The sequence below is a fragment of the Dendropsophus ebraccatus genome, chromosome 6 (assembly GCF_027789765.1).
Source record: "Dendropsophus ebraccatus isolate aDenEbr1 chromosome 6, aDenEbr1.pat, whole genome shotgun sequence".
Taxonomy (NCBI): Eukaryota; Metazoa; Chordata; class Amphibia; order Anura; family Hylidae; genus Dendropsophus; species Dendropsophus ebraccatus.
Window position 1 is genome coordinate 28,946,466 of NC_091459.1, and position 16,928 is coordinate 28,963,393.

At 40.9% G+C, this 16,928-nt stretch overlaps 1 protein-coding gene across 2 annotated transcripts in view; it reads right to left on the reverse strand.

Moving 5' to 3' along the window:
- Nucleotides 1-225: 225 nt before the first annotated feature.
- MAP3K7 (mitogen-activated protein kinase kinase kinase 7) overlaps nt 226-16,928 on the reverse strand; it is a 38,303-nt gene continuing 21,600 nt past the window's right edge. The window contains exons 10-17 of one of the 2 annotated variants that reach the window (XM_069974744.1): nt 15,541-15,668; nt 14,777-14,936; nt 11,571-11,651; nt 5,705-5,772; nt 4,126-4,237; nt 3,176-3,237; nt 1,816-1,931; nt 226-982 (exon numbers count right to left, since the gene is read on the reverse strand). In XM_069974744.1, the coding sequence (XP_069830845.1) occupies nt 802-982; nt 1,816-1,931; nt 3,176-3,237; nt 4,126-4,237; nt 5,705-5,772; nt 11,571-11,651; nt 14,777-14,936; nt 15,541-15,668 (908 nt within the window). In that variant the 3' untranslated portion in view covers nt 226-801. The remainder of the gene's footprint in view (nt 983-1,815; nt 1,932-3,175; nt 3,238-4,125; nt 4,238-5,704; nt 5,773-11,570; nt 11,652-14,776; nt 14,937-15,540; nt 15,669-16,928) is intronic. The other variant, XM_069974746.1, reaches the window with a different exon arrangement.

The following is a 16,928-nucleotide window of genomic DNA, read 5'->3' on the forward strand; positions in this document are numbered from 1 at the left end:
ATCTCTAGTAGGGAGGCTTAAAACAGATGTACAGCAAATCCTCTTCACGACTATAGTTCCACGGTCTGTGAATTACTGCATTTATTATTGTGATGAATAAGTAATTCACTTGCAGAGACTGTTTAGAACCTTTAGGAGTAGAATGTTCTCCGAGATGTTCAATAATTAAAGTACAAATATCCCTTGACCCAAGAAGATGGGAATGATTATCTTACCAGCATGAAGTTCCTTTACTGTACTTTAATTAAGTTCAGACTGAAGGGATAGCACGAAGTCATTCTTAGTCAATGTGGATGCAGCTTAAATTTTTTTTTAACAAACCTGCTTTTATTTCATTGTTCACCACCCCCACATTTCTTTTCTCCACACATTGATAGTAAAACATAAATTACTGAACTAGAGGAACACAATGAGAGACTGAATATGTGAAACGGCCTGAAAGGGGACAATTGGTGGAACTGGAAATTGTATTAGAGAGCAGACTAAAATGCATTTTGTTACCAAAAAATAAAATTCTTTGAAAAGCAGGATCTTTGACATTCTTTAAGAAGCAAAGTTCAGCATTACATATAAAAGATTAATCAAACTATTCATATATATAACGTATTAGGACCTTCCACAGGCATGAAACATGCATACACCAATAGTTCACATCAATCCCTTAATGGCTGTATTTTATCCAGCAGCTTCATGTGCTGATCCAATGAATATATCCATTTTCATGCTGAAAGTAACAAAGGAAAGTTTGCAAATTGTCTATGATTGCACAGTAGCCAGAGGTCGTCTGGTAACGGATCTAGATCAGGACGTTCCTTGCCTTTTCTGTTGCTGGCTTCTGATGACATCCAGCTGTTTCTTGCATTGCTGATAATACGTTGAAAGGCTTTTATTTTCATCTAAAAGCTTTTTGTGCTCCTGTACCAGACGAGATGTATTTTGTTGGTCTTTTTCATCCTGGTCAAGTTCTGCTATTAATTCTTGCCTACAAAATTATGATAAAATAAATGTATTACATATAGAAGCCTAACACACCATGCATGCACTCAAAACTCCGGCACTAGCTTAGTAAACGCACACGTCCTATTGCTGACAGTTATTTTGTATCTACAACAAGGAAAAAAAAACAACACAGGCTTTACAACCCTTCTAGTTTCCTTTTACTTGTTATTTAAAGCGACACTGTCACCCCCTCTGTGCATTCTGACTTCTCTACACAGGTGTAAAGGGTAAATTTAGCGTTTTTCATACCTTATTTCATATCATACGTCATGGTGTTTGTTCAAGTAAAAAGTGTCCTTTTATCAACTGCAGATTGTATTAGGTGGGCGTGGCCTTGCAGCATTAGCGCCACTTAGCCCCGCCCACAACAGCACTGTTTCATAGCCAGAAGGGGCAGAGAAGAACATAATAAAAAATCATTATATACACCTCTAAGCGCCGGTTCACATGCTCTGGGACCCCCACCGAAAGGCATTTTCCCCCCAAGGTCTTATGGCATAAGAACTCAGGGGTGCCCGTTCAAGCTGATGGATTGCATGCTCAGCCAATCAGTGACTGCATCGGTGGTCCTATCCCAGTCACTGACTGGCTGAGTGGCCAGTCCATCACCTGGGCTGTGACATCAGCTGTGCAGGAGTTACTGGAGCCCAGCGGGGTTCCCAGAGCGGCAATCCAGTGCTGCTATGGCACGAAGAGAGGCGAGTTGTGAATGTTAGTTATGTCTCCTTTAATATCTAAAACCTAACACCACTATAGACCTATCAAAGATGCTGATGTCTACACACTATCACACACACTCCTGACAGGTGCACTTACTTCCGTTGCAATAATAACGCGATCTCTGTTTGCACTTTCATGTATTCCTGCGCCATCTTGCAGTGTTGTTCAAACACAGCCATAGATTCTTTGGAGTTTGGACATGGTGCTAGAGGCTAAAAATAAAAGAAAAAAAAATCACGAAGGGAAAATAGGTTCTGCACAAATAACGTGGACAATTCACTTGCAATATGAAAAAGTTGTAAAAATGATGCGTCTAATTTTATTAGTTGCACTCTCGCACCACTCTGAAAGGTGGCTTTCAATCCAAGTCAGGGTTTCACTCACACTGTGAGTCTGAGAACATGAGGATTGGGAGTCCCAGAACACAAGGACTAGGAATAGCAACCAAGCCAAAAAACCCCAAGATGAAAGAATACCCACCAGCTGTCTAGCAGTTTTTGCCGCTTGTCAATACAGAGCAGGGTGGTGGATGGCTATTGAGAGGCCTACTGTCATGGCACCAAAGGGATACTCATTCTGTTCTAAGACTCCTTGTTGGAGCAAAATACTTATTTGAAGGGAAAGCCATCTTTTCAAGGTGGTGTGAGAGAGCTACTTTTAAATATAGTTCTATAGCAAGAAAGGATATTTAATCTGCTTACCACCTCCTGCTCAACAGGATGCCTGCAGATTAGACTGCAGCTTCACTGTGACAGGTTCTCTTTAAAGGAGAAGTCCGTCAGACTGCAGGGGGGGGGGGGGGGGGAGACGCCTGTTCTGACTGCAGCTTCACTGTGACAGGTTCTCTTTAAAGGAGAAGTCCGTCCGACTGCAGGGGGGGGTGGGGTGTGGACGCCTGTTCTGGCCGATCAGCCAGCCAGTGACTGGGGCCAGGTTGTGACGCGGGAGTCCCATGGCCACTCCTGATGCTCACCATTGGCACAGGGACAGGTAAGTTGTTATTTGAAATCAGCATCCCCTTGTCCCTACAGGCTGCCGGCTTTTTAGCGAAAGCCGGACTTCTCGTTTAACAGTGTGTTAAAGTGTACCTGTCACTTGCCAAAACACTTGATATGTCACAGAGACATGTCAAAAGTTTTGATCGGTTGGGAGTGTTCAGACTAGGACCAATCAGGAGGATGAGACAGGAGAAATATGCCATCAGCGCGTTCTCTCCCGTCTCTGTGTCAAGTGACTTGTACAGCTACAGAGCTTAAGTCTATGTAGCCATCCCGCGCACAAAAAATAAGAGCAGGATCTGAAAAGTCACTTAACCAATCAAAACTTTAGACATTTCTCTGACATCAATTTTTTTTTCTAATGACAGGTACAATTTAAAGGCGTATTATAAAGAATATACATCTTTATACGGAACAAACAAATGCATACTGCATAACTTGATAATCCTTATACTAACTTGTAACTGGTGATCCAGAGTAAGGTATGCCATTGGTATTGAGTTATCTGAACCATTGGTATCTGAAATATAAATGTGAATAATACGTCTACAGAAAAGAACAAAATAAACCTCAACATAAACATCTTAACAAAAGTGAACCAAGGCTGAGCTACCACCGATATACTGTATTTTGGTAACAACTGTAGATACTTTGGACATTGTTTTGTAGGGATTGAGGACACAGTTTATAGACTGCAACCACAAAAGCTGCAGTAACTAGATCTGGCCACTACATGGTAAATGTAGACAAATTATGCAGATTCCATATACTACCAATACAAATAGATGATCTACTAACTACTACTGTAAGACAAAACACTCTGTCATCTCCTTCAAGTTCTACCCATCCAATATATAACAGAGCTCCAAATTTGGGTATCAAAATAGAGCCTATAGTTTTGATGCCAGCAGAACAGAACCGTAAAGCAATTAAAGTTATGAATTGATATCTACAGCCATACTTTCCGTTAGATGGGACTGAAGAGGTAGAATTTTATGTCTAGAGTAAAATTGTTGAATTTACTTCATTAGCTCCAGGAGGACTTAAAGCTTTATGATCATTTAGAATAACATTTGGTATCAGTGTCACCAAACACGGTTAAGAACCACAGCGATCCTGAGATACAGCCGGGAAGAGAATGCAACACACATCTCTCTCCCTCGTAATATTGCAGGGATTGTAAGCTTTAGAAATAGATATTACTGCTCCTGACAATTTAATATCAGCCAGATGACAACCATGTTACAGACATCTCAGTGTACTATTAGGTGGTTACTATTTAATTCAAAACAATGTTGGCCATTTATCATTACAAGGGGTATTCCAACATTACTTTACAATAGAGTACAAAATAAAAAAATAAAAAAAAAAGCTTAAACTTGGTTTACGTGAACAGTAAAATTGCTACCTGAATCATCAGTAACCAATGGAATACCACGTGCTGGCTTGTCGGAGGTTGGTCCTGGGGTAGTTATCATCCTCACACTCGGACTTGAGGATCTGCTGCTACTTCTACTTTCCTGAACAGTTTAAGACACGGAAGAACAAAGTCAACAAACTATTGTCAATTACTGAACCAGATTCAAGAAGATTTCGGGAAAAGGTCTACCTTTCATCAACATTTAGAGCTCAGCTTTATAATCACTGCTTTCCCTCACAAATAGTTAATAAATCTATAGGCAGTCAGACAGAATGTGATTATTTGAGGTCAATACGAGATGTATAAATCTGTATGCAGATGGCTACAGGGAGACAAAATATTAATCATTAAATATGCCTGAGTGACATTTTACAGCTCTATTAAATCAGAAGGATTGGGGTCTGATGTGGTTGAATATGTGAGCTGTCACTCCATCCACACTATATGGGACTACTACAAGTGCTGTATTTGGCAATCTTTGGAAGTTCCGTAAAAAGTGACAGGAATGGTAGTTGAGCACATGCGCTCCTACTGGGACCCCTATTTTTGCACCTGGTAAGGGTCCCTGCAGTGGGAGGCTCCTAGATTAGCTAGATGACACGTTCTATGCATAGGTAATTGCTTTTACCCCCTCTAAGATTACTGTGTTTTCCCCTCTAAGAAAAAGTGTAGAATCACTCCAATAAGCAGAATAAGTAAATAAATAATAAAAAGGTAAAAACCCAAAGAGATTTAGCTTGCGATACTCTTGGCAAACAGCTGACTCTCCTGGGAAACCTTTTGCTGGGTAATTTTAATGCAGCAGCCATTGCAGAGGATACGCTGTATTACATAACAGCCGGTCTGCCTGTCCTTATCAAGGAACCCCCCTTCTATAACATCCATATACCCCAATAAGGCGCATGAACAGGGCTTCCAAATATTGTTCCACTCTGTGTACGAGAATGAATGGAGGGCTGGCTGTGCCAAGTGCCGTGTCCCATTCATATGGGGGTCAATAATACTCTTTTCTCCCCAATGGTTGGACCACCTGATCAGCGGTGGATAGGGAATAATGTTTTGAGATTGGAAAACCCCTTTAAGCCCCTTAAACTACCTCAACTTATTTTAAATCACCTATTCTGTACAAACTCAATCAAACAATAAAAACACAAAGTCTTAGGAGTATCACCGGCACTACTTCGTCAAAAAACTATTATGCTATGTAGCATTGCATTTTTACACACTCAAGGCTATGGACGACTGCAACAGGGATGCACCTCATGAATAGTTATATTGTGAGAACAACAATTGCAGTGAAAGGCACAGGGCACTCACCAATAACTTGCGATCTATCTTTATTCCAGCATGTAGTTAACTACATGCTGGAATAAAGATACATCACAACTCATTGGTGAGTGCCCTTAACTCTTACTGCAATTGTTGTTCAAACAATAAAAACACATACATAAGCGGAGACCTGCTTTAGAATCAAGTCCTGCATAGCCATGCCCAATTCCTAATAAATCATACCGACATTCACACGGGGAGCAAAGCAGACGGCACATTCTGGACACAGGCTCCTTACCTGATTGGATTCTGTTCCAACAATACTGAGGTCCTGCACAGATCTGCGCCTCAGCTGCCCATTGCCTGCTGAATATCAAACAAGAAAGCATTTACCAAACTCTCATTCTAAGCGCAACTGAAGGGACACAACTGTGGGAGCTTGGTATTTGTACAAGCCCATAGACAGACAGAAAGAAACGGATCCACACAGGGAAAAGAGAGAGAGACAGCTGCGGTATTTTAACTTAAGCAGCACTGGCCAGCAGAAAGTATATACCAAGACAAAGACCACTCCTATCAGACGTTTAACAGTGCTGTCCCTGCATCTTCTGCCGCTTGCTTTAATAGGATGAATGTTTGCTGCCGAAGCTGAGGATGGCATCTATTTCCAGGGCCTTACATGACTGTTTCTACAGAAGGAATGCTGACCTAATATGCCAACTGGGAACTTTAGTGCCTTTTTTTTTCTGCTTTACAATGCCCAGCTTAGTGGGTACAGGGCAAGCACATGTCTCTATTGTTGAGCGCTCTGTAATAAAAACCAGCCCGAGAAATATAACCCCTAATCTTGTGCTCGCCTTAATTCTATACATCCCATCAATATATTCCATAGAACACTGGAAATATTCTGATACATAGTGACAGCTTTTATGTATGCCCGGTACAATGCGCCAACTTGTACATGTGCCCAGCGTACAGACTCTACTGAAACAAGGATCCATTTACAGAAAACGTGTCAATTACCAAGGACGAGTATGTCTTCACTGGGGAATACGTAATGTTTGGACTGTGTATTAATACGGGAGATCAGTTGACCGCAAGGAAACCCTGAGATTGCCTGAAGCAACAGCTGAAAAAATGGCTGAAATTCTTGCTTTCCCATCCTGAATTACATAACATTTCATAGTGGCAATTCATTACTGAATGAGGGGGAACAGCTGCTTTAAGGGTCAACCCTCTGTACTGGTAATATAGGCTCTTGTGAATAGTGAACACTATGAAAAGTATTTAACCAAAGTGAAAGGATACATACAGTTCAAAGGTTCGTCCTGACACGTATATACTTTACATAACCAGAAACATTAGGCAGCCAATGCCCCACCAGCATACATAGACTAGGCCAAGCCAATATCTATGGACAATTATTTTTTACTAAGCTTGAACAGGCCATGATCACTGCTGCAGTGGTGATATAGACTCAGTTTTCATGGATGACAGTTTTGAGGATTTGCTAAAAACTAAAGTCTAAGATATGACAAAACTCACTTTATATTGGGGGGGGGGGGGGGGGACACCTCAAGAGCAAACATGAAATGCAAACACACACCCAAATACTAGAATCTACCACCACAGTATCACACAGAACAATTGATCACAACCCACCACCCATCATGCCATGCTATATATGAGCTTGAAAAGCAGATCGCCCCCCTTCCTTCAGGTCAAACTAGCAGGGCACCAAATGAATTGTCCAACACAAAATTTTAGGGTTACAAATTCGATGTGTGATAAAAGTCAGGAATCTCAACTGGGCGTGGTCTGTTTAAAAAATGTTGACAGGTCCTAGAGACACGTCTAAAAGCATTGAATAGGTTGGGGTCTGGGTGTTCACAATTTTGGTGTAAAATATGGTGATCCACAGACTTTCAAAACAAGTTGGACAAAAAGAATTAAAAAGGGGTATTCCACTGAAACATGACTTTTGATATGTTGCTGCCCATGGTAAGACTGACTATTTATTCTATACTTGTTATTATCTATTTAGTCTCCTTCCCCCAGTTCTGAGCTGTTGCTTTCTGCTGAAGACACAGAAAACAGTGTGAGCCTTTTTCTGTCTCCCCCTTCTCTACCTTCCCTTCTGCGACAGCTGATGTAAACAAGTTCCTGACTAGCTTTATCTGCAACATTGTAGCACATTTGTAATGCTGGGAGGGTTATTCTGGGTCAGGTTAGTAAAGAACTCACTGTGATTAATCCTCCCAGCATTACAAAGAAGCTACAATGTAGCAGATAAAGCCAGTCATGGACTTGTTTACATCAGCTGTCTCAGAAGGGAGGGGGAGGAGGGGGAGACAGAGAGAAAAGCTCATGCTCAGGTTTTTGTGTCTTCAGCAAAAAGCAGCAGCTGAGAACTGGGGGAAAGAGACTGAATAGATAATAACAAGTACGGAGTCAATTGTTAGTCTCACCATGGGCAGGAACATATCAAAAGTTATGTTTGAGTGGAATGCCCCTTTAATAATAAGAAATCTACACTCTGTCTAATTAGGTGGGGCTGATTTTTAAACAGCTCATTCTACAAATCTGGTGCTTTTGTAGGATCTGTTTACATGTGTCGATGAGTAATATTTTTCAGGCAATTCAAAGAGGAATCAATGAACTGCAATCTCAACAAAAAATGCCACCAGAAACACAGGCACTAAACTATTTTACAGAAGTTAAAAAAAAAAAAAAAAAAAAAAAAAAAAAAAAAAAAAAAAAAGATTAAGGGTACAAACCCACTTGACGTATTTGCTGCGTGAATCAGTCTTAAAAATAAGCAGGCAAAGCGCAGGTTAGCTTTATACGATTGTTCTGCGTTAAAATCGCAATTGCGTATTTTTGAAGCGTGAAGCTTGTTGTTAGCAAAGCATCAGTTGTTAACAACCTGTGCGAAAAACGCATGTAGCTTCACGCTTCAAAAATACGCAATTGCGTATTTTAACGCAGAACAATTGTATAAAGCCAACCTGCGTTTTGCCTGCTTATTTTTAAGACTGATTCACGCAGCAAATACGTCAAGTGGGTTTGTACCCTAACGTAACAAAAAATGCTAGTGTTTTGACATGCATTTTGGGGGCCATGCGCTAATACTGGTATTCCTGGAATGCTGATTTTGAAAATTTTACAGCAGATTGATTTACCTTCCACCTTTCCATTTTATTAGCATTTAGGATGTTGACAGTCTAACTAATCACAGCAATTACACCATCACGGCTATTACTTATTGAAGAAGTGAACTACACTCAGCAATAACACTGCTCTAAAATTAGCGAGAATTACATGTGGTGGAAGAAATATTTCTCATTCTTTGGTGGATGCAGCGGCACTTGTGCACATGCTGGAATGGCATGAGAAATTAAGTCATAATTATTAGGGAGGGCGCAAAACATGAAATCCTGACCGAGGAAGCAAGGACAGTCCATTAGCATGGTTAGTGAGGGACACTTATTTTCGAATAGGCATGCATGTTATTTTATACACTCCTAAATTCCACTAATCGTAGAAGCTTAGAGAATCAACATCAAATGTTTCCCACTCCAATTTTGTTTCACCAGCACAGATGCAAAATTGTAGCTACAAAAATGCTAATATTTAATAAAGATTAGTGACCTATGTCCACCTGGCATTGTTTTCAGCTATAACCGAAAGCTGCTTACAACTTTTCTGGTACTAACTACTGTGCAGAAAATATATATATAGGTCTTCCTTTATGGCAGCAAGACCAGGCAATGAAGTGTCAGCATAAAGCAGAGAGGAAAATAGTCAAAACCCAACATGGTTAAAAGGGAATGTGTCGCCTAAAAGTTTCTGCTGCGGAATCTGTTGGCGCTATACAAATAAATATATTAGTATTAAAAGTTAATTTACACAGAGTCAGATACTAAAAAAAAATACTATATTTAAGGGTACGTTTACAATTACCTGTAGGTGTGAACGCACCCTTATTCTAATTTGTTTCTATTTTCTTTATCTCCCTTTTACTTTTGTACATTGTTATGGGGGCTGCCATCTTGCCTGATCTGTTTATCAGCATTTAGTGACATGCTTTACTGCAAGACTCATGGATACAGACGACAATAGAAAGCATTTGTCCCCTTGAGATGAGTGTGAAACATTACCGAGTGTACTCTGCGACCTTTGAGGTCATTCCACAGGGAGCTGCTATTGTCTCCTCTATCTACTGGTGTCACATGTCGCTGCAATGCTGTATAGATCACTTTACAGCAGACTCCTCACCACAGACACAACAGGAAGTCTCAGCTTAGTTTTAAAGGACAACTCCGGCTCATACTATGAGCAGATGATGGGAGTAGTAGTACAGTGCGTATGTGTGGACAGCAGCACCGAGCAGGGAGGGGGGGAGGTAGATGGCACTTCTGTCCCTCCCTGCTCGGTGCCCTCCAAATGTACTGATTGATTACATTTATGGAATACTTTGGGGAGCAAGGACACTTGCTCCCCAAAGTATTCCATAAATGTATACAATCAAAAACATACTGTATATTACATTTACATACACATCCATTGTAATTCCAATGGAGTGTCCAGCAGGGGCGCACTATATATAGAAGTCAATGGTACTCATTGACTTCTATATATAGTGCGCCCCCTGCTGGACACTCCATTGGAATTACACCCCCGGTTCGTGACGTCACGGTATTTCAGAGAATCTGAAGTCTCCCTGATTTACTAAATTAAGGGAAATATTACTTACGGAAAGTTGCACATATAGGGCTAACATATTAAAAAATATTTTTGGCCAGACTTCTCCTTTAATGTTTTTATGTTAAAACATGTTTTAAGCATTTTTGGTGACATTTTTTCAAATTTTCCATTTTACTGCCTATATTATAAAATAATCCTGAAATCTTACGTTTTCATTCTCACCAAAAATGCTAAAAACATGTTTAACATAAAAACATTACTTAAAACAACAAGTAATTTTCTTTAGGGTTGGACTCCACACAGATCATTTGCCAGTGCAAACTGTGAAGGTCATGGGCTACCTCAGTATAAACAAAAGACTGAGCTTCTATAGATACAGGCCCATTAATCTAACGTTTATGGGAGTCAGGAGACACCCTGGTTGTGTCTGTGGACAAGTCAAAAGTTACTGGAACTGACAGTAATTAGTTTAAAAGGAGTCACAAACATTTTTCCTTAACCAATTGAAGCCAGATACTGAAATATTTTCTTCTTCTAATTTCTTTCTAGTTGCTTGGGCTGTCATATTATCTTGGCTTCTGTTTTGGTGCCCTGTATATAGATATGCTTCATAGCAGCTACATGGACTTATTGACTTTGATTAAAAAAAATATATATATGCTGTATTACCCCTTAAAGTCTTACAAGGCTTGCATGCTGCTGCTGATTGGGACACAGTGGAGAATTTATAAGGGTCCATTTACTGTATTTTTCGGGACTATAAGGCGCATTCTGCCTATCCTGCATGGTGCATTACGGCCACCATAGTTAGGAGCATCAGTACTGTGACATAGTAAGGAGCTTCAGTAAACACAGTTCTGTGATCAGCAGGTGACTTACGTTTTTTGTTCGTTCAAACTTATACACTATAATGCGGTGCGCCTTATAGTCCGGTGCGCCTTATATATGAACCTAGATGGCTTAGCAGGCTAAAATTGAAGGTGCGCCTTATAGTCCGAAAAATACAGTACACAGAAAGATTATCTGACAGATTATCTGCCAAAGCCAGTAATGGATGTGAAAAAGAGGAGAAATATCAGGCTTTCCTTTATGACCTGATCTCTGTTTATAGTCTGTTTCTGGCTTTGGCTTCAAATCTTTGGCAGATAATCTGTCAGATAATCTGTGTAAATGGACCCTAACATTGCACTCTTCAGTTTAGGAAACCTGGCTTATTAAAGCAGGGTGTGGCAGCAAAATAAAAAATCCCCCATTTTTGCCTAATTATTCTGAGTTTGTTACACAATTATTATTAATATTATTACTATTTTATAACCCCTATGTAGAATGACACGCATTCTATTAACCCCCAATGTCAAATTGTTGGAAGCAGTTCAGAAATAATTGGAGCGAGAAGCATTTCTCTGATTTGCGGTGATTAATCTTTGGCTCACAAGGTTATTCCCATCCTGTAGTACCTGTTATGATGATCTCAGGGACATCCAGAATATTGCCAAATGAAGCAGTTTTACGGTGGCCTCGTTTAGGCTTGGTATAGGCTGCAAAAACACATACACAATACACATGCAAACAACTACAAGTGGTACAGGGCACAGTTCACTAAAGCATGAAAGTGTACAGCACAGGGTTATACAAAAAAAACTGCATGCAGAAAAAACAACCATGCATGCTACATACATGTAAAAAAGAGAAGGGAAGCATAAATGAACATGCACAAAAAAACACCATGACAAACAGTAACTGCGAGTAATTCAAAGGGACTTAAGCCAACTACCTCACCTCCACGTTCTGGTTACTAACTTATATACCTATGTGCTGTAGTATGTATTGATAAAGTAGCTAACTATCTGGATTGTCTTCGATTACTACAACAATCCTTCTAAAGAAGACATTTTATACGGCAGGTATAGGATTGCATGGATAGCTGTTCAGATTCATGAGGACGGATGATGCACATAACAATTGCAGTATGTCAGCACATGGGATGGATACATGAAGACCTGACTGCTCTTATGACATGTCTGAACACAAAATTATTCTGGATATTCTTTTTGATAAACTCTGCATTGTGCCATTCCTTGGTGTTCACCCCTGGAAATGTATGTATAAACTGACAACTAGAGATGAGCACAATTCCAGCATTCGCCATTTGCTTAGCGGTGGCGAGAGTTTGATGCAGGCATAGGGAGTTCGGAAAAACATGTTAACAGCCTAATGCTATGTTCCCACAATGTAAAAATAAGGGCTAATAACAGCCATTATTAATGGTCATGATCATTAACCCCCTCCCGCCGTCGCACTGTAAATTAACGCCGCTGCGCCTGTGTTATCCGCAGCGGGTCCCGGCTATTAGTGATAGCCGGAGACCCACTGCAACTCTCAGCACCAGAGTCGCGCGCTGGTGCCGAAAGTTAACCCTATAGATACTGCTGGCAGCACGACTGCAGCATCTATAGGGCTTCTGACAGAGAATTCTCCCTCTACAGAGGGAGAATTCTCTGTCCTTTGTCCATCAGGGCTCTGCAAAGTGATCGCAGAGCCCCGATGGTACCCATGGAAACCAGAAGCCTCAGGTGTCTAGTTTCCTGGCTACGGAGGCCGGCGGGGGGAGGCAGGAAGGGAAGGCAGGGTGCGTGGCCAGGAGCTCTGAACCCTCCCCTGCCGCTGTCATAAGATTGTAACAGCGGCAGGGGAAAGAGGAGAGGGTGCAGACATAGGGACATCAGCTTATGGGATCATTATGATTCCATAAGCTGATGTCCTAAAAAGACCTGGGCATTAAGAAATCAATGACCCCAGGTCGTGAAAGGGTAAATGGCTGTTGTTTTGCAACAATGGCTGTTATTCACCTTGATTTCTACAATATGAGAACATAGCCATAGGCTGTATCCATGTTTTCCTGGACTCCTTAGGGCTGCATCAAACTTCAGCCACCAGTAATCAAATGCTGAATCATTGGACTAGAGCGTGCTCCAGTTGCCCTCATCTCTACTGACAACTAGATGTTACCATTCCAATTTGTCAATGGTGCATTTTGCGATATAGTATGACACTGGTATGAGTTTGTAGGGAAATTTACCATTAGGGTGCGTTCACACCTACAGGATCCGCAGCAGATTTGATACTGTGTTCAGTTATGTAAATGAAATCTGCTGCAGATCCGCAGCAGAAAATCAGCTACAAAACATGGCCACTTTCTTTCAGAGACAATACGACTCTTGTCTCCAGGTCAGGTGCAGTTTGCAATTAAGCTCCATTCACTTCAAATGAACGGAGTAGCAAAAACCCACCCAGGCTGTGGGGCTGTCTCTGGAAGAAAGTGCCATGTTTTTGTTGCGCTGGATAACCCCTTTAAAGGCAGGCAGCAGGATACCAGTGTCAAAATCCTGCCACGGTACTCCCCTGTTTAGGTGTGCGCCAAAGTCATAATCCTTCCGGCAGTGCAGTTGACTAGCAGTACACGGCGCCACTGCCGGAAGGATTCCATCTCGGATCCGCGACTGAGCAAGGAAAGCGATGGCAGGATTCTGACAGGATATCCTGCCACTGAACAATGATAGTTACACACTTTAACAAATGAGAATTTCAACATTCAGTTATTAATTTTTCCAAGAGGAATAACAAATTCCCAAAGTTTAAGAAAATTTACTTTTGGTTTCTCTTTGGCAATAATTTAAAAAAAATGGTAAAACAGATATGGCAGCAGAGCTAAAAAGTTCTCTAAGCAAAAACCAAGTCATAGAGAATGGGGCACTAACATAACAGCAGTGCAAGTGTGTCAGACAGATCAGCCCAGCAGAATCTGGTGAGCAAATGGCGCAGGTTTAGGAGTTCAATTGCTGTGAACATGCATTTGTCACACACATAACCCCCTATAATTCTATCCTTTGTGTAACAAATGGGCCATTTGTATAGAGGTAGTAGAAATACTGCACTCGTGTAGAAGTGCGAATACTAATCCTTCCTATTTGGCGCTATGTTGGAAAATTCTTTATGTAGAATATAATAGATCCCCCCTTAAACAAACTGCAGCAAGACTAGTTTTTGTGCAAAGTACGGCACACTCCCTTTGTCAGCGGCTTCCTATTTTAAGCCTTGCACTGTTGCCATTTTCACCTTTCTTTGAACTTTGCAGAATTTATATCATAATATTATGCTGCAGTTATACTCAATGGCTCTCTCTGTGGGTTTATCCTTTATGGCAAATTAATGGCACTTAAGTGCTAGCTGTTTGCCCTAACAGCTCTTCTGTGTTTTACACATGCTTTTTCCTCTTCAGTTATGGGATCTATATGTTTTACAATGTGTATGTGTTCTACTTTATTTTCTTCTCCACCACCCTCCTGCCTCAAATACAGACAGTGCCAATGGGTATAATAGGCTTAAATGTTCCTGGCATATGAAGCAAATTGTGAATGATAAAAATTAATAGCTTGATAAAAGTTAACTACCAGTAATAAAATAATAGGCATTAGGTGCACAGAACTGCAACAGCTTAAAAGCTCAAAAACACAAAAACTAAGAATTTTGTGATTATAATAATCTCAATGTTACAAATTTACCCATCACTTCTATAGCCACTAATACAGCCAGGAATATCGGCCCTAGACTGAAGCCTTCTTGGCCCAGTAATACTGAGTTTTGTGTTCTCTAACCCCTTTACCTGTACTTGCAGAAATCCTTGCTTCCAATTCAGACATGTCTGCACTCATTCGTTTGTTCTCGGATGTGGTCAATATAGAAGAGGGCTTCCCTCGCGTATCTGACAGGCTTTCTACGCTGCTACCTCGAGAAGGAGGCAAACTCAAACGGCCTGGTTCACCCTGCATGAAAAGAGCCAATAAACATCCTCAATATTTTATGGAATAGAATAAGGTGCCTATTTATATTTCAATCGACAACAATCCCGACTGTTTACCGTCAGCGAATTAAGAGTCTTACATAGGTTCACAGACTGAAAACTTGTCCTAATAATTTTATGCCGATCCCCCGGTCTTTATTTCTCCTCTGAGACAGGACCTTCCACCTCAGCCAATCACTAGCCTTAGCGGTGTGCCGTCTCGTCTGCTTCTGGCCCTGTTCACTATTTATACCTGCCTGATTCCCACGCAAGGCGCCGGTCTATTACCGAGCATCGACCCGGCCTGAAGCACTGGAGGCGGGTCGGCCCACCCCCAGTGGGAGGGAAGCTCCTCCCCTCAGCTGCATTAGAAACAGCATCCCTATGCCAGTCTATTCATGGTAAAAAACAGATAAGCAAGGTACCGCTAGTACATTTGCTTTAAGAAACTGCAGAACTTTATATTATTCATTTATTTTTTAGCATACAACTACAAGACCCTTTCCACAAAAAAGCTGATTAAACCATCATGGATCGCAAAACGTTTCTGATCTGCAGTTTTCATACCAAATATCACATCTACTTACTCCTTGTTTAGATTGATTCTTCAAGTGGGCCAGTTTGGACTCTATTCGTTTGATTGTGTCATCAGTACTAGCTTGGATATCATCACTCTTATTGCTGGTATTTGTAGAAGTAATGTCAATGCAAGATCCTGTTGGAGAAAACACATGCTGGTCATGTTTTAATACATGACAATTTAATTAATACATGACAATTTAATTCCCAAGTCTTGATATATGTGGTTTGATCTAACATTATAGAACATCTATACTGTGTGGCGTCTTTATACATTGTAAATGGGTTGTATGAGCTGTGCACAAAACCTCAACCAATCAGATACAGGTTCAGGAGTGTGAGCACATCCTACATTACCCAGAATACTAGGACTATACAGTGTGTGGGGATCCACTGGATTTTTCCTCAAAAGGGATCTAATGGTTTATGCTTCTGGCATCCATTTGGAAACCAGCAATATTCTGCTCTTGGTAGCATAGTCCAACAAAGCTAAAGTGATCTGAAATCTCATTGTTAGGTTTATGCTCCAGATTTTAGGATATGTTGCCTCAAGATGTAAGCTTACTTCCAAGGTGGACTGGAATTGTTACATTTCTATTTTTGCATAGTAGTTGGACATCTTTAATTATATCTAGAATAATTTGTTATAATTGAAGTTATAAATTGCATAAACATACCTCTAAAAGAGTATTACACTGTATATTTATTTCAGAAGGCTGAAAAAAATTACATAACTTTGCAACTTAAAGTTGTACTGGATCTACCCCCCCCCCCCCCCCCAAAACCACTAGTACCATCCGCTTGATGAGAATAAGTCTTTCCTGGTTGTGTCTTTTAAAATGCACCCGATGTCTTGGTTAGGGTAAAATAAAAATAAAAATCTTTTAATGTGCAGCTGAGTCAATGTGGCGTCGCCTAGAGTGTCTGTTCCCTAGGTCTGTGAAGCCTCTCCTTTCTTACTTCCCATCCTCATCATTATTAGGAACACCCCTGAACAGGATTTCTCCTATTCACTGCTAGTGCAGCTTCAAATAAGGCACATGTGCACAGTGAAAAGCGATAAATAGGAGCAATCCTACCGGGGCATTCCTAATGATGAGGAGGGCAGGAAGGAAGAAAGAAGAGCAGTCACAGGCCTAGGGTACAGACACTCTAGGCCATGCCACATTGACTCAGCTAATGCAGATTAAAAGATCATTTTTTACCCCAAGCAAGGCATTGGGTGCATTTTAAGAGACACAACCAGGAAGGACTTACTCTCATCAAAACAGACGGTACCAGCAGTTTGGGGGGTGGGTTGGTGCTGTAAGTGAGCATCAATCTGCTTGATCAGCTCTCGCTTACCGAGCCTCGATAATCTTGGGACGAATGAACATTGCCTTTCTATTAATCAGCC